We start from the raw sequence: 24,067 nt of genomic DNA, 5'->3' as shown, positions 1-24,067 counted from the left end.
AAGCAAATTATTGAAATAAAATTGAATCATAATGTTAGTCCCGAAATGATCTAGTTTGGGTCGAGTGGATGTTAAGCCTCTCTCTCTCTCTCTCTCTCTCTCAAATGTTGTATAACTACATGTAGTTTTACAAAGTCTGTTGTCTTTGCAAGTGGGACCCACCGTGGTTTAGACTTGAATGCCTGGGAGTCTCGGGTCTGTTCTTCCCGGAGATCGCTGAGAAAGTTCTCTGAACCCTTGACAGTTGGAAATCGATATAAGAGTAGGTTGTACTTGTAGCACCACTTTTCAGACAAAATATCCCTCATAGCACCACATTGCTTGGTGTATGCCCGTCTTCATTAGCCCAGTCGGTGCAGAACACCCCATTGTCAGCGATGCACGACTGAGGGTCTGACACGGAACAGTGTCTGTTACAACTGACGTCCATGGCTGCACACACGTTACTCATTAATATTCAATACATATACACAATGGTCATGAATATTCATCTGTCAAAGGTCAATGATTTCAATTACAAAAGGTCAATGTATATTCAATTACAACAGTAGGCTGTAGATATAAACCTTTCCATTTATAGGTCTGTAATTGTTACTGTTAAAACCAGGCCCGTATTCTAATCTAAAGATTAACAGCAAAATGACTTAACCTTTAACCTTTAACTTTTCTATTTCAGGCTCAGAAAAAAAAATAGGTTTCTATTCACACTATTCACTGTTGACTGAAGATGAATACAAAGAGTATCATTCAGTGAATGTCTGGTAGATCAAAAATAGAAATAGTAAAAACTTGCTTGAAGATCTAGGCTTGCAACAGGATATGGTTTAATTTGAATGAAATAAGTGTAAGATAATAGAGGACGTACAGTATAAACCTTTGACCTGTGATAACAGACACCCAGATAAATTTGTCTGTTATCAACGCTGTTTAAGCAAAAAGATGGAGAATAAGTGTGTACCTGTTGTTGTGGGTGTAGATGTGGGTGGGACTAACACAGATGCTGTGGTTATTGCTAAAGACCAGGAACGACCAGTCGTTTTAGCTGCTGTAAAAGAACCAACCACAAGTGATGTTACAACTGGGGTGAAGGATGCCATCTTTTCTGCTCTCAAATCAACGCATGATAACGGCCAGAAGGTGGCAGTTGTTCAAGTAAACATCGGCACTACTCATTTTGTCAATGCTGCTGTCCAAGGAAAGGGTCTCGCAAAAGTAGGAGTCATTCGACTTTGTGGATCAGTTTCCCATGCTTTACCACCATTTAGCGATTTCCCTAAAAGACTTGCGGATATAATTAGCGGTTCTGTTCATATGTTGAAGGGTGGATATCGATACGATGGCCGTATCATAGATGAAATTGATGAGAACGAAATTAAAGAAGTTGTCCAAATTTTAAAAGCCAAAGCCATTGCCTGTATAGTTCTATCTGGCATCTTTTCTCCTATCCGCCCTGATCAGGAATGTCAAGTAAAGGATATAATCCTGAGGGAATACCCAGAAGCAAGTTTAACTCTTTCAAATGAAATAGGACACATTGGTCTACTGGAGCGCGAGAATGCTGCAATCTTAAACGAGTGTTTGAAACCTTTGTGTCAAATAACGATAAACGGCTTCCAGGCGGCTCTAAAAGACTTGGGGTTAAAATGTCCTTTGTACCTCACACAGAATGACGGAACTATTATGAGCGCAGACACAGCTCTCGATTATCCTATTTACACTTTTGCATCAGGTCCCACTAACAGTATGCGTGGTGCAGCTTATTTATCAGAGTTAAAGAATGCCATTGTGGTGGATATTGGTGGAACTACAACTGATGTTGGAATGCTGAAAAACGGATTCCCTCGTGAGGCTTCGACGCAAGTTAAAGTTGGTGGTGCAAGAACAAACTTCCGAATGCCGGATGTTCTCAGCATCGGACTGGGTGGTGGATCTTACGTTGAACCATGCTACAACGATGACAAAACTGTTAAACATGTATCAGTTGGTCCATTAAGCGCTGGATACAATTTACAGAACGAAGCTTTTATCTTCAGCAGCAGGGACAATAGATCCTTGCGGAACCTCACTGCATCCGATATTGCTGTCGCAGCTGGTATGGCAAGTCTTGGGGATCCCACTTCAGTTGGTGACCTTAGCAAAGAATTAGTCAAGTCTGCTATAGACAGAATACATCAAATGGTAGAGGAGGCAATCGACAAGATCAAGTTGAGCAATGAAGAACTTCCTGTTATTCTAGTTGGAGGTGGGAGCATACTGATTGATCCTAAACGCCACATAGCTGGTGCCAAGAGTGTAATACTGCCGGAGAATTTTGGGGTGGCAAATGCTATCGGAGCTGCTTTGAGTCAAGTTTCAGGACGAGTGGATTATGTATGTAGTCTTCTAGATATGGTGGATTGTGACGCTATGGAGAAAAAGATAGAGGAAGCTGTCAAGGCAGTCACAGATGATCCTGATGGTAAAGAGACTGAAATCGCTAGGGAAAATGCCCAGAAACCATTTTTTGTTAATGCACGGGATAAAGCCACGGAAGAAGCGTGTGAGAAAGCTAAGGCTGCCACCATCAAATCCGGCGCGGATCCATCTTCTATGACAATTTCAGAAAAGGAATATTCTACTTTATCCTACATTCCAGGACAGGCCATACGTATAAAGATCACAGCAGTTGGTAATCTAGCAGACTGGAAGAAGACTGGCACTCCATATGAAGCGTGGACACCGAATGTATCCATCCGGAAACAAAAATCGGATGTGAAGCTTACAAAACAAGGAACAACTTCAATGGGAAATAAACTGTCATCATCAGCTGACCTTGAAGATGCAACGCAAAAGCCATCTGAACCCTACATTGATCCTGCAACTGGTGAATGGATTTTGTCACTCTGGGACATTGAATGTATTGTTGTAGGAGCAGGCATATTTGGATGTGGAGGTGGGGGTAGTCCTCATATTGGAAGACTGAGGTCATTGGAAGCAGTTCGGAAAGGAAAGAAAATTCGCATTATATCTCCAGAACGCTTGTTGAGAAATGCTGATCCTGATAAGGACTTGGTTGTGGTCGTCGCTTTTATGGGAGCCCCCTTGATTATGTACGAACAGCTTGTATCTTCTGTGGAAACAACCGGTGCACTGAAAGCTATGGAAGAACTTTATAATATTGGTGGTTACGAGGACGGCAAACTGAAAAATACGGAAGGTGTTGAGGTTAAAAGTAGAGCTGGGATGACCTTTATAGAGGACTACCAACCCCAAACCGATAAATCAACCACAACGGGCAATATAGGAGGAAAGAAAATAATTGCTTTGATGTCAGCTGAAATTGGAGGAATGAATGCCATAGAACCTTTTCTTGTTGGAGCTGATCTTGATATACCTATTATTGATGCAGATGGTATGGGAAGAGCCTTTCCAGAAGTACAAATGTTTTGCCCTTATATGTATGGCGTGTCCCCCTATCCAGCAACTTTAGTTGATGACAGAAACCGAAGAGCAGTGATGCTCCAGACTCCTTCTGCCAAGCATCTTGAGCATCATTTCAGAGACACAGTTGTTGAAATGGGTTGTTCTGGTGGACTGGTGCTTTCAGCTCTCCGTAAACATGAAGTTTACACAAAAACAATTTTATACTCGGTCAGTCATGCTTGGAGGTTGGGTAATGCTATTCTGCGAGCCAGATTGGAGAAGATTTCGCCCATAGATGCTATCCTGGCAGAGGAGAATTCTAAGCATATTATGACCGGCAAAGTTCAAGATGTTCAAAGGGAGACAACTGCAGGCTTTAATAAAGGTCGATTGATTATCGAAGGGTTGGAGACATTTATGAACCAACGTCTTCTGATTGAATTCCAGAACGAAAACTTGGTGGTTCTACAGTTAGCTGAAGATGGTAAAACTATTGTAGGTGACGCTTTAGCATGTGTTCCAGATTTAATTATGTTAGTGGATGCCGATACATGTGAACCTATCACCACAGAGGAAATGAAATACGGAATGAGGGTAGCAGTTGTTGTACTAGCATCACATGCCTTACTCAGAACAGAAACTGCCCTTCGCTTTGTGGGTCCTCAGGCATTCAGATATCCAGATACTGTGAAATTTCAGCCATTTGCTGATGCTAAAATTACAAAACCGATTCCACCACTTTAAAAGATATGATGTATCAACTTTCAATTTTTCAGTACCTAACCAGTACTTTCACTATACTAGAACTTTTTGTGTTTATTGCGTGTATAAGAAAAACTTTATTTGGACAATCTATGTTAATTTTATATATTGTAAAGGAAACCTTGGCAGTTAGAGTCGATAAAATTGAGAACTATAAAGCCAGACATTTTTTTCGAACAAATCACGAATCCAGCCCTGTTTAAAGCAATGTCACAATGTTGATATGTTAATCTTTACAACTATTATCTAATCCAGTCTGAATGCTATAAATGGTACATTTATTTAATATCAATATACATGTAATTCAAATATACATGTAATAATAATACATACAAGTATTTTATGACAGTATTCATATTTATTAATGTACCAGGTGTAGTCATATCTTGATTTGAATCTTCAAACACAAAAGATTTGTATTTCGATAATAAAATATGAGTGTTCTGTTATCCTTGCAGATGTGTTTTATGATCGTTATCAAAATGTCTTATTCAATTTCTTTAAAAAAATAAAAAACGCTCAGGCAACAGATTGAACATTTTACATCTATTCTTTAATTAAAGGGACACAAGCTGATTACTTAAAGTGAAAGCGTATATGCCCGTGTTCATTAGCCCAGTTGGAGCAGAACTGTAGGATGTTAAACCCTGTTTCATTTCACTAATATACTGAGCAAATTGAAATAACCAATCAGAATAATATTATAAATTTAATTAAAATCCAAGATTGTGACGAATTAACTGCCTTACTGAAAAGGTAAGTACATGTAAAGGTAGTATTCCTCCAGCAACAAACTTGGCAAACTTGGAATGCACCCTGGATTAAAACTACTCTACTTTATATACAGTCTTGTCCTGTTCATTGCTTGGGAAATATTACCTTTACTTTATTACAAAAATGTATGTTGAATTTAAGCTACATCTGTAATGGGAAGAAAAACATCCTTATCATACTGTAGTTTAAAGTCGCTAAGTTCGTAACTCAATATCATCCAAAATCTTCGACATTGAAAACACAAATTTTTTTGCAATTTAAATCAGCATTGGTGTTGCGATGTTACCTGGAAAAGATGGGCTTCTGATATCCAATATTTACATGTAAGAGAAAATAAACATTTTACCATTGGTACACGAATCGTGTACCATAATGGGTTTCAGCGCCATTTGTAACAAGGTGCTCAAAGAATGAGGCTAGACATATTCCACAAGTCATGTCAAACGGTGATATCATATTTTTTTAATTTGGAGAGCATGCGCAATAAATAATATTGGTGTTGACTGGAATAACCAGACGCTAGAAACTAACATAACTGATGACAATTCACAGTAAAACGAACACGATTGAATGTAAAACAGTTTATATAAATTCATATTACATTATTATATGTGTTGCGACCCATTTGTGCCAATTTCTAGGCCCAAAATATTAGCGATTTAGCTCCTTTAAGTTTTCATTCTTAAAATACAGTCTCTGCTGCTTATAGAGCACCACGGTGGCTCAGTGGGTATGGCACTAGCCGATTAATCTGGATGTCCAGGGTTCAGTTCAATCATTGAGAAGTCTGGGGTGAGAAGAGAGAGAGAGAGAAACTAGGTCATTTAGGGATTAACATATGGTTCAATTTTTTTTCAATAATTCGCTTGTGCGTAGTGGTCTTTAGCAATGGAAGGATACCGGAGGACCCAGAGGAAACACACAAGATTGGACAGGCGACCCTACTCCATGTCACCTTAAACCAGGGAGTTGAAACCACTCCAGTTGACACAATGACAGACCTTATGATACAGCGCACACATGCTAACCATTCAGCCTTACAACCCCCTGTAGACTTTATTTAAATGTAAAACCCCAACTCATATCATGTACCTTCTTCTTGAATTTTATCAAGATGATGTAAATATTTTATCAGTTTATCAAAGTTGACACAACATGTTACCATATTGTTAACGGATGCTAGCTATAGGCTTCAAGTATTTTGTAAAAACCTTCAAACAAAAACAAAAATTGATTTCATCAAGAAATGGAACCACCAACTGTTTATGTGAATATAAATGATTACATCAAAAAGGTTGTTAGAGACTTGATTATCTAGTCATGTATTGAATATATAGACTAGAATACCCAGTGTTATGTTTATGTTTTTTTGTGTACAATGGAGATGGTTCCACGGTTCTATGATTGTTTTGTTTAAGTTGAAAACAGGTAGTCTCTTTAAAATAGAAGAAAGGGAGAGAGAGAGAGAGTCAATTTTATTGCACTAATTTGCTTGCTTGTGGGGGTCTTTTAGCAGTGGGAGGAAACCAGAGGACACGACTCCTTTTCACATACAAGTTGGGAACCGAAACCACGCCACTTGACTGATCGCCCGTTCAGACGCTTATTTTTAAACCAGTTCATAATCGCTGGGGTTTTTAAGACAGCAGCGTGTTGCTTTCACACGTACTATAAGTAAAACCAGTTTAACTATTCTGACCTCTTCAGTCGGAGGTTAGAGTTAAAGGAGCTAAATCGCTAACATTTGGGACCTAGAAATTGACACAATTGGGTCGCAACGCATATAATACTGTAATATGAATGTATATAAACTGATTTACATTCAATGGTTTCCGTTTTTACTCTAATTTCAAATCAGTTCTGTTCGGTGAAATAAGCCAGCAGTCTCAATCGAATGCAAATTTCTAGCGTCTGGTTATTCCAGTCTACATAGTATTTATTGCGCATGGCCTCCAGATAAGAATATGGCGACGCCGTTTGATTTGGTGCAATGTGTCTAGCCTCGATCCTCGAGTCTCTTGTTACAACTGGGACTGAAACGCATTATGGTACACGATTCGTGTACCAATGGTAAAATGTTTATTTTGTCTTAAATATTGGATATCAGAAGCACATCTTTTTCGGTAAGATCACAGCATCAATGTTGATTTAAACTGACTAATAATTCGTGTTTTCAATGTTGAAGATTTTGGATGATATATTGAGTTAGAGACTTAGCTACTTTAACTACGCATGGGTAGCTTTATATTCTTTATTCGGTTCTCGCACGTTTTCGATAACATTGGCACTGTCTGACCCCGATATTGTCACAGGAATGTAACTTGCATGTACTGCGTACTGCGCATGCTCAAAGCAAGCTGGAGCCGGGGTTCAGACGGCTAAGATGAACCAGTTTAAAATAAAAAGCCTTCTCGAAGACAGGTCGCAAGCTGGGGTTTTTAAACTGGTTTATTTGCCACACATTTGCGTTCAGATGCTTAAGTTAAACTGATTTAACGATCCCCAGGGCTTTTAAACCAGTTCAACTTAAGCGTCTGAACGGGCTATTAATGACATATCTTATGGTTTCATGCGACATGTTAAACCACTAGACCCCCCCCCTCTTAAAATAGAACACTTGTAGATCTTAAAAATCTTAACCCTTTTTAACACAAGCATTCACATTCCACAATACATGTAGTCACCTGCTGTTTTGCCTAATTAGTAACTCATAAATTATGAAAGAATGATAGTCGAGAACGATCTAAATCACATCAAAAATAGTTTTGTTCTAGTACCATGCTAAGTTCACCAGATAAACCTGTTCACCAGATAATTCTGTTTTATGATCATTGTTTAAGTTACAATGATTTGTCATTATCTCATTTTTATTTACAATTTTCACATTGTGGTTTATCTGGGTTTTGTTGGGGGTTTTTTTTGGGGGGGGGGGATTTTTTTTTTTTATTACCCCCCCCCCCAAATAAACCACAATGTGAAAATTGTAAATAAAAATATGATAATGACAAAATATTGTCACTTAAACAATGATCATAAAACATAATTATGTACATGTACTACATGACATGCTCTCGTGACCAAACCAGCTACTGATGACCACCTCACTGAAAGCGAATCTCGTGGGATCCCTGCTGGAGGATGACGGGATAAAACTAAACTGCACATAAAGGGTCTGTTAACCTCTAACTAAACTTGTACTGGACACAAATGATATGTTGTTGATCCTTAACTGGATGACTGAGTCCCTTTAAAGATGATTTGTATGGCTTGTTAATCATGAATAGATTAACAAATGAAATGGTTGATTGAAAATTGCCGTAGCAGAAAATCAGTTTCTATTTATTTCTAAATAGGAACCACGTGAGTCCCTCTATACAGTGGTTATATGGCTTGAAGTCTGGGTAAAATCAGTTACGCTGATTAAATGTATTGGCTGCCACTTAGATATTTTTAAACGCATTATTGCCGCCCACCTTTTGAAATCTTTGCTTCAGTCTTTTCATCGCACTTTTATGGACAAAATAAAACTGTTTCTAATTGAGCTACATTTTTGTAGAATATTCAAACATGGTGTTAGGTGTTTATTCGGTGAATGCCAGTTAACTGAAGCAGATTGTTTGCATTGTCCACTCAACACAAAGTAGGACATTTCAGGACTAACATATGGTTCAATTTTATTTCAATAATTCGTTTGCACATAGGTGTCTTTAGCAGTTGGAGGAAACCGGAGAAAACCCACGAGGTTAGACATGCGACCCCTACTCCTTGTCACCTACAACTGGGGAATTGAAACCACACCAGTTGACTCAATAACAGACTTTATGATACAACCTACATGCTAACCATCCAGCCATCCCCCCTCCCATTTCATTTCAATGAATATGTATACCTACAAGTAAATGCAGTGTAAAGTACATTATGTGCTGTGACTGATTTAAGCTAGTTATATTTTTACAGCTGTATATAACATGCCATGGTATTTACATGTACTCTCTAAGTTCCATGTACATGGTGTTTACTACACACTACAAAAATAATTAACCTACAAGTAGAAATGACCTCCTGCTTTCCTACACTGACTGTACTTATAAGTGAGTTTTCGCCTTAACAGTGGCATTATGACCGACTCTATATACAAATTCTAACTGTTAAGGGTTTTTACTGAACACCAATGTATACATGGGACCGTGGGTTTTTTTCATCCCATCCCAACGACTAGACAACTGTCCTTGTCAGGCCCTCCATCCTGCACTGACTGCACTTATGAGGGATATTTTACCCGGACAGTGGCATAATGATCATCTCTAATTACGAAATTCAAACTTTTAAGGGATCTTATGTGCACAACATTGAGTATGCGGAACCTCAGATTTTTTAACCCATCAAAACAACTAGACATTTTCCTTGCTAAGATTGGGATAAAAATGTAATTTTTGATGTCAAACATTCAGATCATATATGACTAATCAAATTATATGAGGCTGCATGATGGATGAATTTAGAACAAAAATTATTTGATCTCAATTATCCTGATCTGTGATCAAAGGATTTGTTAAAGATACATTATGGAATATTAGATAACGACCTGGCAGTTCTCACTACAATAGTTACAAAATAGATAATGTAAAGGGAATATGCTAAAAATTTCAGTCAAATTATTTCAGTCAAATTACTTCAGTCTAAGCCAAGAAATACTCATTTTAAAAAACCTGGTATTTTAAAGTTACATTATGGAAGATTAGATAAAGAGCTGGCAGTTCTCACTATAACAGTGAAAAACTACATTATGTCAAGGGAAATGCTGAAAATTTCAGTCAAATTGCTCCACTCAAGGAACCAGGGCATTGGCCGAGAAAGTTCATTGGGATTTTCTGGCATGGTTTCTCCTTGTCAGTGGTGCAGGATGGAAGGCCTGACAAGGACAGCTGTCTAGTCGTTCAGATGGAATGAAAAACCGGGGACCCATGTATACATGTAAAAGATCACCTGGCAGTTAAAATTTGATATAAGAGTTGGCCATAATGTCACTGCCCTGGCAAAATTTCACACATAGCACACTGTATGGCATATGCCCGTCTTCATTAGCCCAGTCGTAGCAGAACAGTAGGACGTTAATTAAACCCCATTTCATTTACTTCAAGGAACTGGGATAATCTATATTTATATGTACTCAGTGCTAAAGGTTTAATAGAGAGAGAGAGAAATGGGGTTTTTAACGTCCACTCGACACAGACTAGGTCATTTCGGGACTAACATATGGTTTAATTTTATTTCAGTAATTCGCTTGCGCGTAGGGGTCTTTACACTAGGGACCGGGTTTCATTCAGATTTGATGAAAAAAGGAAAGAACTTGAGCTTACAATCTATAATCTAATACACATATTCAGTTAATAGATTGCCATGCAGAAAGTATTAAATACCATCAAGATTTATCAAATAACGCCCAGTTTGTGCTACCTTTTAGTTTAAGAAACACCATTTAGTTTTGACATCGGTCATCTAGTTTATGACCGTTTAGTTTTGTTATTGGTCATCCAGTTTATGACCATTTAGTTTCATAAACTAGACAACCAATGTCAAACTAAACGGTAGCACAAACTGGGCATTTTTTGATGAATCTTGATGGTATTTAACACTTTCTGCATGGCAATCTATTAACTGAATATGTGTATTAGATTATAGATAGTAAGCTCAGTTTCTTTCCTGTTTTCATCAAATCTGAATGATACCCGGTCCCTAGTGTTAGCAGTGGGAGGAAACTGGAGGACCCGGAGAAAACCCACGAGGTTGGACAGGCAACCCTACTCCTTGTCACGTACAACCAGGGATTCGAAACCATGCCAGTTGACTCAATGACAGGCCTCATGATACAGCGCGCACGTGCTAACCATTCAGCCATCCAACCCCCCTTAAGGATTAATAAGATAATGTATACACTCATACAGTTTCTGGTAAAAAACAAACTATCTGTAATAATTATCCTGTCAATAATTTTATGAATAAAATATAATATGATATAAAGTATAGTGTAAAATCAATATTTTTATAGATCAATACATGATATTATTGATCACGGATCATAAATAGAACACTTTATCTTGTTACATTGTTGCTATTACTGGTACAGACTAGTACTTGTATTTAGAGAGAGAGAGAGATGGGTTTAACGTCCACTCAACACAAACTAGGTCATTTTGGGACTAACACATGGTTCAATTTTATTTCAATAATTCGCTTGCGTGTAGGGGACTTTAGCAGTGGGGGGAAACCCGATTACCCGGAGAAAACCCATCAGGTTGAACAGGCGATCCCACTCCTTGTCACGGACAACCGGGGAATCGAAACCACACCAGAGGAAACCTGATTACCCAGAGATAACCTATAATGTTGGAAAGGCGACCCCACTCCAGAAGCCTAGGGCTTTAAGACTTTGTATATGGTTAAAAGTTGATGTATATTATGTACTCTATTCAAATAAAAACATGTATTTGGACAAAAATAATTTAAGGAGCTAAATTTCTATTCTTTGGCTGAGAGGTATATTAAACATACATTATGCAAGGTCTAAATCTGTCTATTTCAGTCTTTCTTTAGGCCTGAAATGTTATCTAAATTATTAATTAGACTTTAATTAACTTATCCAGACCATAATCAACTCTAGATGGCATCGCTAGCCTGCGATCTCAAATGGATTGTTATCCGATTTACTGCATAACTTTCCTTCTTGATTAAACGATTAAATGGATAATTGAGACTATGCTGTTTATCGTACTGACTTTAGTAATGATGACCGAGGCTAGGCAGAAATTTCATTCGTTTAGTTCTCGGTTCATAGTGGATCAATTTGAATGAAATGTTCAGCAAATTGCCTTTACTTTATCTAGTTTTTAACTATTATAGTGAGAACTAACAACTCGTTATTGAATCTCCCATAATATATCTTTAATGCATGCTTATTGGGGTTTGGGTGGCCAAGCGGTCTAACACATGTGCTTTATGTCAAAGTGTCTGTCATTGAGTCAGATGGCATGGTTTCTATCCCAGTTAAATGTACATGTATGGGTATACATGTAACACAGAAGATGCCCCAATATTTTTTTTTTTTCTAAATATATTTGAGATAAGGTTGTCAGACTTAAAATGTTTTGGAAAATTGAAAGCTAATACATCGTATCTTTTAAAGTGGTGGAATCGGTTTGGTAATTTTAGCATCAGCAAATGGCTGAAATTTCACAGTATCTGGATATCTGAATGCCTGAGGACCGACAAAGCGAAGGGCAGTTTCTGTTCTGAGTAAGGCATGCGATGCTAGTACAACAACTGCTACCCTCATTCCGTATTTCATTTCCTCTGTGGTGATAGGTTCACATGTATCGGCATCCACCAACATAATTAAATCTGGAACACATGCTAAAGCATCACCTACAATAGTTTTACCATCTTCAGCTAACTGTAGAACCACCAAGTTTTCGTTCTGGAATTCAATCAGAAGACGTTGGTTCATAAACTTCTCCAACCCTTCGATAATCAATCGACCTTTATTAAAGCCTGCTGTTGTCTCCCTTTGAACGTCTTGAACTTTGCCGGTCATAATATGCTTCGAATTCTCCTCTGCCAGAATAGCATCTATGGGCGAAATCTTCTCCAATCTGGCCCGCAGAATAGCATTACCCAACCTCCAAGCATGACTGACCGAGTATAAAATTGTTTTTGTGTAAACATCATTTTTACGGAGAGCTGAATCCACCATTCCACCAGAACAACCCATTTCAACAACTGTGTCTCTGAAATGATGCTCAAGATGCTTGGCTGAAGGAGTCTGGAGCATCACAGCTCTTCGGTTTCTGTCGTCAACTAAAGTTGCTGGATAGGGGGACACACCATACATATAAGGGCAAAACATTTGTAGTTCTGGAAAGGCTCTTCCCATACAATCTGCATCAATAATAGGTATATCAAGATCAGCTCCAACAAGAAAAGGTTCTATGGCATTCATTCCTCCAATTTCAGCTGACATCAAAGCAATTATTTTCTTTCCTCCTATATTGCCGGTTGTGGTTGATATATCGGTTTTGGGTTGGTAATCCTCTATAAAGGTCATCCCAGCTCTACTTTTAACCTCAACACCTTCCGTATTTTTCAGTTTACCGTCCTCGTAACCACCAATGTTATAAAGTTCTTCCATAGCTTTTAGTGCACCAGTTATTTCAACAGAAGATACAAGCTGTTCGTACATAATCAAGGGGGCTCCCATAAAAGAGACAACCACAACCAAGTCATTATCAGGATCAGCGTTTCTCAACAAGCGTTCCGGAGATATAATGCGAATTTTCTTTCCTTTCCGAACTGCTTCCAATGACCTCAGTCTTCCAATATGAGGACTACCCCCACCTCCACATCCAAATATGCCTGCTCCTACAACAATACATTCAATGTCCCAGAGTGACAAAATCCATTCACCAGATGCAGGATCTATGTAGGGTTCAGATGGTGTTTGCGTTGCATCTTCAAGGTCAGCTGTTGATGAGAGTTTATTTCCCATAGAAGTTGTTCCTTGTTTTGTAAGCTTAACAGCAGATTTTGTGTCTGATTGAGAGGTGGATGCATTTGGCATCCACGCTTCATATGGGGTGCCAGTCTTCTTCAAGTCTGCTAGATTACCAACTGCTGTGATCTTGATACGTATGGCCTGTCCTGGAATATAGGATATAGTGGAATATTCCTTTTCTGTAATCGTTAAAGAAGATGGATCTGCCCCTGATTTGATGGTGGCAGCTTTAGCTTTCTCACATGCTTCGTCCGTGGCTTTATCCCGTGCATTAACAAAAAACGGTTTCTGGGCATTTTCCCTAGCGATTTCAGTCTCTTTACCATCGGGATCATCTGTGACTGCCTTGACAGCTTCCTCTATCTTTTTAGCCATAGCGTCACAATCTACCATATCAAGAAGACTACATACATAATCCACTCGTCCCGAGACTTGACTCAATGCAGCTCCAATAGCATTTGCCACCCCAAAATTCTCCGGCAGTATTACACTCTTGGCACCAGCTATGTGGCGTTTAGGATCAATCAGTATGCTCCCACCTCCAACTAGAATAACAGGAAGTTCTTCGTTGCTCAACTTGATCTTGTCGATTGCCTCTTCTACCATTTGATGTATTCTGTCTATAGCAGACTTGACTAATTCTTTGCTAAGGTCACCAACTGAAGTGGGATCCCAAAGACTTGCCATACCAGCTGCGACAGCAATATCGGTTGCAGTGAGGTTCCGCAAGGATCTATTGTCCCTGCTGCTGAAGATAAAAGCTTCGTTCTGTAAATTGTATCCAGCGCTTAATGGACCAACTGATACATGTTTAACAGTTTTGTCATCATTGTAGCATGCTTCAACATAAGATCCACCACCCAGTCCGATGCTGAGAACATCCGGCATTCGGAAGTTTGTTCTTGCACCACCAACTTTAACCTTTGTCGAAGCCTGACGAGGGAATCCGTTTTTCAGCAATCCAACATCACTTGTAGTTCCACCAATATCCACCACAATGGCATCCTTTAACTCTGATAAATAAGCTGCACCACGCATACTGTTCGTGGGACCCGATGCAAAAGTGTAAATGGGATAATCGAGAGCTGTGTCTGCGCTCATAATAGTTCCGTCATTCTGTGTGAGGTACAAAGGACATTTTAACCCCAAGTCTTTTAGTGCCGCCAGGAAGCCGTTTATCGTTATTTGACACAAAGGTTTCAAACACTCGTTTAAGATTGCAGCATTCTCACGCTCCAGTAGACCAATGTGTCCTATTTCATTTGAAAGAGTCAGACTTGCTTCTGGGTATTCCCTCAAGATTATATCCTTTACTTGACATTCCTGATCAGGGCGTATAGGGGAAAAGATGCCGGATAGAACTATACAGGTGATGGCTTTGTCTTTCAAAATTTGGACAACTTCTTTAATTTCGTTCTCATCAATTTCATCTATGATACGGCCATCATATCGATATCCACCTTTCAACATATGAACAGAACCACAAATTATATCCGCAAGTCTTTTGGGGAAATCGCTAAACGGTGGTAAGGCATGGGAAACCGATCCACAAAGTCGAATGACTCCTACTTTTGCGAGACCCTTTCCTTGGACAGCTGCATTGACAAAATGAGTAGTTCCGATGTTTACTTGAACTACTGCCACCTTCTGGCCGTTATCATGCGTTGATTTGAGAGCAGAAAAGATGGCATCCTTCACCCCAGTTGTAACATCGCTTGTGGTTGGTTCTTTTACAGCAGCTAAAACAACTGGTCGTTCCTGGTCTTTAGCAATAACCACAGCATCTGTGTTAGTCCCACCCACATCTACACCCACAACAACAGGTACACATTTATTCTCCATCTTTTTGCTTAAACAGACAGATTTTAACTGGAGGTGGTGTCTACATGTATAACAAGTCAAAGATTAAATCTAAATGTACATGTATATCTTATTGCATTCAAATTACCTCATATCCTGTTTAAGTCTAGATCATCAAGTCCATCCATTTTTTTAGTCCAGATCTCATTCAATAACCCTATTCAGTAGATAATGAATAGCAACCTATTTTTTTTTTCTGAGTCTGAAATTTATACATGTACTTAAAGGTTAAGTCATTTTGCTGTTAATCTTTAGATCAGTATAAAGGCCAAGTCTAACAGACCTATAAATGGCTAGGTTTTTATTTACAGCCTACTGTTGTAATTGAATATACATTGATTTGTACATTGGGTATGTACATAAGTTTATAACACATGAATAATTCATGACTAAATGTGTATACATTGTATGTGCAGCCATGGACTTGAGTTGTAATGGTAACATGTGCAGTTATATTTTTATAGATTGTAATTTAATAGTGTACATGTATGAGAGAATCAGTTAACTGATATTGATGTAATGAAACTATACACCCAGATTCACCACTCTCACAGGGAGCCACGGTGGCTCAGCAAGTAAAGAGAGAGACAGAGAGAGAGAAATGTGGGTTAATGTCCACTCACACAAACTAGGTCATTTCGGGACTAACATATGGTTCAATTTTATTTCCATAATTCGCTTACACGTAGGGGTCTTTAGCTGTGGGAGGAAACCGGAGGACCCGGATAAAACCCACAAGGTTGGACAGGCGACCCTACTCCTTGTCACGTACAAACGGGGAATCTCAGCAAGTTCATTAGGATTTTCCAGCATGATTCCCTCTTGTCAGTAGTGTAGGACAGAGGGTCTGGCAAGGGACAATGCATAGTCATTCGAATGAGACAAAAAACAGGGATCCTGTATACACATTGGCGTGCACATAGAAGAACTCTTGACACTTTTAATTCAAACGAAGGGTAAGCCGTAGCGCCGCTGTCCAGGCAAAATTTCCCTCATAGCACACTGTATGACGTATGCCCATCTTCATTAGCCCAGTAAGAGCAGAAGAGTAGGACGTTAAACCCCATTTCATTCACTCACCTCTATCCCTCCATTAGAATCAAAGTTATCGAGCTCTAGACTCGTGACCAATCAAATTGTTTATATCTGCATACTCCTAGTGGAAAATGCTTATCATTGAACTCTGTCACCTAATAAATGCCTACACGAAGTTGGAACATTCTACCTCAATTAGAAAGGAGCGTTATTTGTTTCATAAACAATCTCTACTTAACCTATGCAGAAACTGCTCACCATCAACGAACTTAGTCAAGGTATTGATGTATTGTAACGATATGTGTAGTCGTGTACACCAGGATTATCACACTCACTTAATTAGAATCAAAGTTATCATGTACCAAATCATCAACCAGTCAAATGGCTATTATCTCTGCTTGACCCAAGCAGATAATGGTCATCATCATATTCAGTCAAGGCATTCACCTAATGAAGATCTACATGTACACCATGTTTGAACATCTGAGCTCTAACCTCATTTTATTCCATCAGATCTATTACAACAAGATTAAATTCTCAACCAATTATTTAATAGTAATTTAAGGAGCCGTGCAACATCCAGTTAGAATTTCTCATTAAATGTAATGATTTTTAGATTGAATGGCTTCTAAGTTTCTTTTACTCCATCTCTTGTACTGGTATCATACAGGTACAACTAAAATGGGGGTCGGGTTGGATCGGGTCGAATGGGCTAACATGTGCTTTAGATCGTAAGGTGTGTAATTGAGTCCAGTATGGTTTCCATCTCAAGCTTGTAGGTTTCCTCCCACTGCTAAAGACCCGCTGTCTTCATTAGTTCAGTTTGGAGCAGAACAGTAGGACGTTAAACCCCATTTCATTTCATTTTCTGCTAAAGACCCATAGGTGATTATAATCAGGTACTCAATACAGTTACCAGTAATGGGAGCAAGAATTCTCTCCGCCAGCTTTCTTATATTATGTGATGGTTTCCCATGTTAAAACTCTTAGACCTTCAAATCTGTAGACGAGAAACTCCTTCTAATACCCAAAACAGCCCATAAATATATAGTTGATAAGTGAAACTAGGATGTTATAAGTCTAACAAGGGGTTCAGAGCCCTTTGCTTTGGATCATGGGGGGTTGGATGGCTGAATGATTAGCATGTGTGCGCACTGTATCATACAGTCTGTCATTGAGTCAACTGCCGTGGTTTCTAATCCCTGGTTGTACGTGACAAGGAGTAGGGTTGTCTGCCCAATCTCTTGGGTTTTCTCTGGGTCCTCCAGTTTCCTCCCACTGCTAAAGACCCCTACGCGCAAACGAATTATTGAAATAAAATTGAACCATGTGTTAGTCCCAAAATGACCTAGTTTGTGTCGAGTGGACATTAAACCCCATTTCCCTCTCTATCTCTCTCTGCTTTAGATCATAAGGTCTGTCATTGAATCAAGTGACATGGTTTCAATCCCAACCTTGTACATGTATGTGACAAGCTCATGGGTTTTCTCTGGGTACTCATTATACCTAATGTTACTCCCGAAATGACTTTGTGTCATCTCTCTCTCTCTCTGTCTCTCTCTCTCTCTCTGTCTCTCCCCCTCTCTCTCTCTCTATCTGTCTCTCTCTCTCTCTCTGTTATCCCATCAACATCTTTATAACATGTTTACTGAAAGTTTTTATTTTACCCCATGACCTTCCATTAGTCTCATGTGTCACCCGAGAGACTGCCACCGGTGGCCATTTTAAACTAAACACCATTTATAAGGTAACAATAAACACTATACTATGAACTTCAGGGTGAGGTTAAAAACCCTGAGATTCTTATCTGAAATTTGATCCCCATTATTCTTGTCGTATCTACATGTACTCTATTTGAACTTTGAAGACGAGAAGAGCTGATTTCTTTTATTGATGACAAATTTTGTCATCTTCATTAAATCAGCTGTTAGTCATTTACAAATTAGCTCTATTAGTCCAAAGTTAGTCCAGTTTCGTTTTTGCATGCCCACATTGAAATGTGGTAGTATATTGCCCTCGCCCCCCGTCCGTTTGACATGTCCGGTGTCCACATTTGCTTGTATTGTATTCATGGTGAATGATGAATCGGAAATTTCACAATCAATAGATTTGTATCTCAAAATCATAATATGACAAAATTCACGTTGAGTTTAAAAAAGTTGTCCAGACAGTTACAGTTACTGCCCAGCATCTAAAGTCGTGTTCTGTTTTATCTTGCAGTGACCATAATATTTTTAAAATTTATCTACAGCTTTGGAACTCACAAAAAGTTTATAATAACGTTACTGTTGAATATGCCTGTAATTCTCACAGGTTAAAGGGACAATAACACTCTTGCTGGCTTGAAAGCTCCAGAAAATAAAAAATAGCCTTATTCTAAGTACTATGTGTAAGTGTCCTACCTGTTGTGTAAATTATCCATTAAATCCTATTTTACTTGTCCAGAGGGTTCAAAAATATTTTCAAATCCAAGTCACATTTGAAAAGTTTTACGTCAGGCTTTTCAAATCATTAAGTTGAATTTTTCTAATTTTTTAAATTACGTGTGTTAAGATGAAATTTGTATCATCAATTAATTGGAATATTGTAAAATAGTACTATTTGTTGACCAGAATAAAGATTGGGACATATTATTCAGTTACAACAAGAGTGGTATTGAGCCTTTAAAAACACATTGTGTAAGATTTCTATAAGGAGCTGGCCGTTCCTGCCATAATAGTTCAAACAGATAATCCAAAATGAATATATTGAAAATTTTATTCAAATTGCTTTATTTTGAGCGAAGATGTTAGCTTTTGAAGTTTTCAAAAGATGTGTGCATTGATTGTAACCACTGTACTGGTTTGATCACATAGAATGTTTAACTTCAAACAAATATTGGACTTGGTTGGTTGTTAATTAAAAGTAGTAACTATTGTGTTAATTTAAATTTAGTTCAAAGTTTTTCTAACTATGCTTCAACGAACTGGATTTTTATACATTCATCCAGATTTCATTACAATTACATCTTTTTCGTCTGTGATATTTGATCACGTAAGACTTTATAAACTAATTAAGAAAGTGAGTTAACGAGTGTTTAATTAGTGTTTTATCAGTTAGCCAAATCTTAACGATTACCATATTACATATAGTTGATATGATTGTAGAGACTGGTACAAACTCTATTAACATAGATAAAACATTTATATACAATGTACTTATATCTTACACATGATCACATTCTAGATGGAGTCCAACAATTTGGTTTACAATGTCCATTCTAGATAAAATATATTCTTCGAGCGGCATTTAGCAATTGACACACATGATACATGTAATATGGAACATAATTACTGTTTTAATTAAAGCGACATTGAGAGAACCCTTAACGAAATATTGCTTTGTTTCATTAAACATACATTATGCAAGAGCTAAATCTGCCTATTGCAGATCTTTCTTTAGGCCTGAAATGTTATCTAAATTATTAATTAGATATTAATTAACTTATCCAGACCATAATCAACTCTAGATGACATTGCTAGCCTGTGATCTTTAGTGGATTGTAAGCCGATTTACTGCATAACTTTCCTTCATAATCTAACAATTAAATGGATAATCGAGACTATGCTGTTTATCGTACTGACTTTAGTAATGATAATCAAGGCTAGGCGGAAATTCAATCACTTTGTTCTCGGTTCATAGAGGATCAATTTGAATGAAATTTTCAGCAAATTTCCCTTACATTATCGATTTTTTTTAACTATTATGACCGATGTCTAGGTCATATGTTGTTTTGTTATTTTATTATTTGTCAATTCTGTTTTAAATTTTAAGTATATATTTTAATTTTCATTAATGCTTGGTTAGTCATACAGCAATTAACCTGTCAGTCAAATTATGACATGCTGGCAACTAAGTGGTTGATCTGTTAAGTCTCTTCTTACTATTGTTTTAAAGGTCTTAATCCTTCGATAATTATATGTTTATGTCAACACTTTCTAAGTACAATGTAACTGATTTTTATAAATAGACAAATGTATGTAAGAAGAGATTCATTAGTTGGAGAGACCAGTTTAGGGAATATACTATTTGGAGGGCCGATATATATGCAATTATAAGTTGTTAAATTGTTGCTGTTAATTATTTACTCCTGAAATAAAGTGTTGAAGATCCATTCCAAGAATCTGTATTCATTTCTGATACTTAGAGAACACAGTCGACGAGCTACATTCCCTGAAAGTCGAACGGTGTTTTTTTTATAATAGTGAGAACTGCCAGCTCTTTATCTAATCTCCCATAATGTATCTTTAAGGGTTCTCTCAACAATTGAATAGGAATTGTGTTCCATATTGTATGTTTTTGTCCCCCGCCTTTCGAAGAAAGCAGGGGACTATTAAAATGGGTTCGTCCGTCTGTCTGTCCGTCTGTCTGTCCGTCACACTTTTTGGGACACAATAACTCTCTTCCTAATTGAGCTATGTGTATGTGTAATTGGTGTATGTGTTTATTAGGTCAATGCCTTGATGGAGTTCGAAGATGAGCATTTTCCGCTTAGGGTAAGCAGAGATAAGCAATTTGATTGGTTGATGCTTTGGGACACGATAACTCTCTTCCTAATTGGGCTAGAATGTTCAAACTTGGTGTATGTGTTGATTAGGTCAATGCCTTGATGGAGTTCGAAGATGAGCATTTTCCGTTTAGGGTAAGCAGAGATAAGCAATTTGATTGGTTGATGCTTTGGGACACGATAACTTTTAATTGAGCTAGAATGTTCAAACTTGGTGTATGTGTTTATTAGGTCAATGCCTTGATGGAGTTCGAAGATGAGCATTTTCCGCTTAGGGTAAGCAGAGATAAGCAATTTGATTGGTTGATACTTTGGGGCACGATAACTCTCTTCCTAATTGAGCTAGAATGTTCAAACTTGGTGTATGTGTTGATTAGGTCAATGCCTTGATGGAGTTCGAAGATGAGCATTTTCCGCTTAGGGTAAGCAGAGATAAGCAATTTGATTGGTTGATGCTTTGGGACACGATAACTTTAATTCTAATTAAGTGAGATTGATGAAACTTGGTGTATAGTTTCATTACAGTAATACCTTGACTAAGTTTGATAATGAGCATTTTCTGCTCAGGGTAAGCAGAGCGATACGCAATTTGATTGGTCGAGACTTTGGAAAACAATAACTCTCCTACTTTGATTGTCCCCCGCCTTTCGAAGAAAGCAGGGAACTATTAAAATGGGTTCGTCCGTCTGTCTGTTTGTCTGTCTGTCCGTTCCGCTTATGGTAAGCAGAGATAAACAATTTGATTGGTTGATCTTCGAATTGAGTAAATGTTCATGCTTATTGTCCCCCGCCTTTCGAAGAAAGCAGGGAACTATTAAAATGGGTTCGTCCGTCTGTCTGTTTGTCTGTCCGTTCCGCTTAGGGTAAGCAGAGATAAACAATTTGATTGGTTGATGCTTTTGGACACTATAACTTTAGTTCTAATTAAGTAGATAAACAATTTGATTGGTTGATGCTTTGGGACACTATAACTTTAGTTCTAATTAAGTGAGAGTGATGAAACTTGGTGTATAGTTTCATTACAGTAATACCTTGACTAAGATCGATAATGAGCATTCTCTGCTCAGTCAATACTTTGTAAAAGATAATTTGTGATAAATTTATATGTGTCCTCTAATTATTTTCCTATTTCGGCGGGGGACATCAGCCTCACTGTTGGCTTGTTATGTTTATTATGGAACTAACATACATGTACATGTATGACAAAAATACAGACACTTGTATTGCTACAAGGGTTTGTGTATGCATGGATTATTTATAAAATGGCCATCATTTATACGGTACAAGTGCTGTGTTTATAAAATAAAACAATACTGGACAGTGTATTGTGGGTCATGTGGTGGGAGGTGTTCTACACCCAATAGTGCGGACATGTTTATTCTGTCCAGACACCAGACCGAGTTGACCGATTCTTAGTATGATATGTTTACACCTTACACATGTTCATTTAATTTTCATGTTGTTTTGACAGAGAGTACAACCATCAACAGATTCATGTTGTACATGTTCATTTAATTTTCATGTTATTTTGATGGAGAGTGCAACCACCCACTAACATCAACAAATATTAACATGGAACACCAGGACACACTAGATACCAGTAATTGGTTTTAATTCTAAACAGTCTGTGAAAAATAAACAGAAAGAAAATAAAATGAAATGGGGTTTAACGTCCTATTGTTCTGGTCTGAACTGGGCTAATGAAGACGGGCACATGCCAGTGTGAAAATTTTGACCGAACAGCAGCATACGGTTGTATCGAATTCCAACTGTCTGTACACTGGACTTTGGTTTTTCATCCCATCCGAACGTTCTGCATCACTGACAAGCAAAAACCACGCCAGAAAATCTGGATGAACTTTCTCAGCCAATGCAGGGATTGAACACCCGACCTCCAGGCTAGCGAGCCAGTGTCTTACCCACTTAGCCACTGTGATAGAAATAAAAAAATAAAAATGTGTGATCAATGAATGGCATGTAGAGGTTGAACTCGGTTCTATGGCTAACAATCATATAACAATTTAACAATTATATAATGACTTGTTTTATGACCTTTAGGGGGTGGGGAGATCAAAGTTATTTAGTGTTAGATTGGCTTTTATGCCAAAGTGATAAGGGTTCTGCAGGGCATCAAAATTATTCAGGGGGTTGGGTTTGGGGCATGGGGGAAATGATCCAGATTAACATAATGAAAGATGAAATGTGGTTTTTGTTTTGATAAAGAAATAAAAGTCACATGTGTATATGTATATAAAGATATTATATGTTTTAATATCTAACTTTAAAAGAAAATAAACTCTATGACTTGTAAAATTCTAGTATATGAAATATAAATTCTTGAATAGACATTAAGTTTTATTTGTACTAAAAACATAATAAATAAACCTACTTTCTGTCAAACATTGGTGTTATGACTTCTAAAAGATTTCTTTTTTCTTTTTTTAAAATTCATTTGACTACAAAGTAAATAAAAGGGAGTGATTTATAGTAAAAGATGAAAGGTCTGTAATAATAATAATGTAGATTACTATTTATTTATACTAATGTTTAGTTTACTGTGTAACAAGGTCAGTAAGAACACTTCCAATAGTAAATCTAAAACAATTACAGACGTTTGTTGTGTCTTGTGATAGTGTGGTTTGTTTTTTCTTATGACTTTCAAGCATCAATCCATGATTGTTATTTTTTTTATTGGGTTACAGGTGTAAACCATACCCTGTAGATACATATGTATGGATCCCAACCCTCTCCATATCTTAGGCCCATTGACACTGGTGTGGACAGGGCTTATGAGCTCTCAAATAATATTTTATCATCAGTTTGTAAATTTGGTAAATTTTTGTATTGTCCAACAAACAATTTGCACTGGATTCCAATCTGCTTTTCTCGCTGTTTGGTTTTACATGTGTTTAGATCAAAAAGTCTGTCATTGATTCATGTGGCATGGTTTCGATTCCACAGATACAGTACGCCCGCCGCGACGCTTTGATGAAACACGATTATCGTGTCGTTTTTTGTTGAAAATTGCCACGATAACGCCACGATATTGCCACGATAAATAACTCGGTGTAGCAGTCGCTATCGTGTGCCACGATAGTCGTGCGACACGATAGGCCTCGGTGTAATTTTACATGCAAAAT

The 24,067-nt window shown here is 37.8% G+C and overlaps 2 protein-coding genes across 4 annotated transcripts in view; one reads left to right on the top strand and one right to left on the bottom strand.

Moving 5' to 3' along the window:
* Window positions 1–24,067, top strand: part of LOC126831681 (alpha-catulin) — a 77,674-nt gene that overhangs the window by 6,434 nt on the left and 47,173 nt on the right. The window contains exon 2 of one of the 3 annotated variants that reach the window (XM_050562309.2): window positions 677–4,619. The exons of the other annotated variants lie outside the window; for them this stretch is intronic. Coding sequence (XP_050418266.2) covers window positions 940–4,146 — 3,207 coding nt within the window. The 5' untranslated portion in view covers window positions 677–939 and the 3' untranslated portion in view covers window positions 4,147–4,619. Of the gene's footprint in view, window positions 1–676; window positions 4,620–24,067 lie in introns of those variants that run through there. 3 annotated transcript variants of the gene reach the window in all.
* On the bottom strand, window positions 10,925–15,368 carry LOC126831680 (uncharacterized). The gene has a single exon (XM_050562307.2). It carries the CDS (start codon window positions 15,326–15,328, stop codon window positions 12,116–12,118), a length of 3,213 nt encoding a protein of 1,070 aa, XP_050418264.2. The 5' UTR covers window positions 15,329–15,368; the 3' UTR covers window positions 10,925–12,115.

This window comes from Patella vulgata, chromosome 9 (genome assembly GCF_932274485.2).
Source record: "Patella vulgata chromosome 9, xgPatVulg1.2, whole genome shotgun sequence".
NCBI classification, from domain to species: Eukaryota; Metazoa; Mollusca; class Gastropoda; family Patellidae; genus Patella; species Patella vulgata.
Note: the sequence above shows the minus strand (reverse complement) of the source record. Positions and strands in the feature narration are given on the sequence as shown.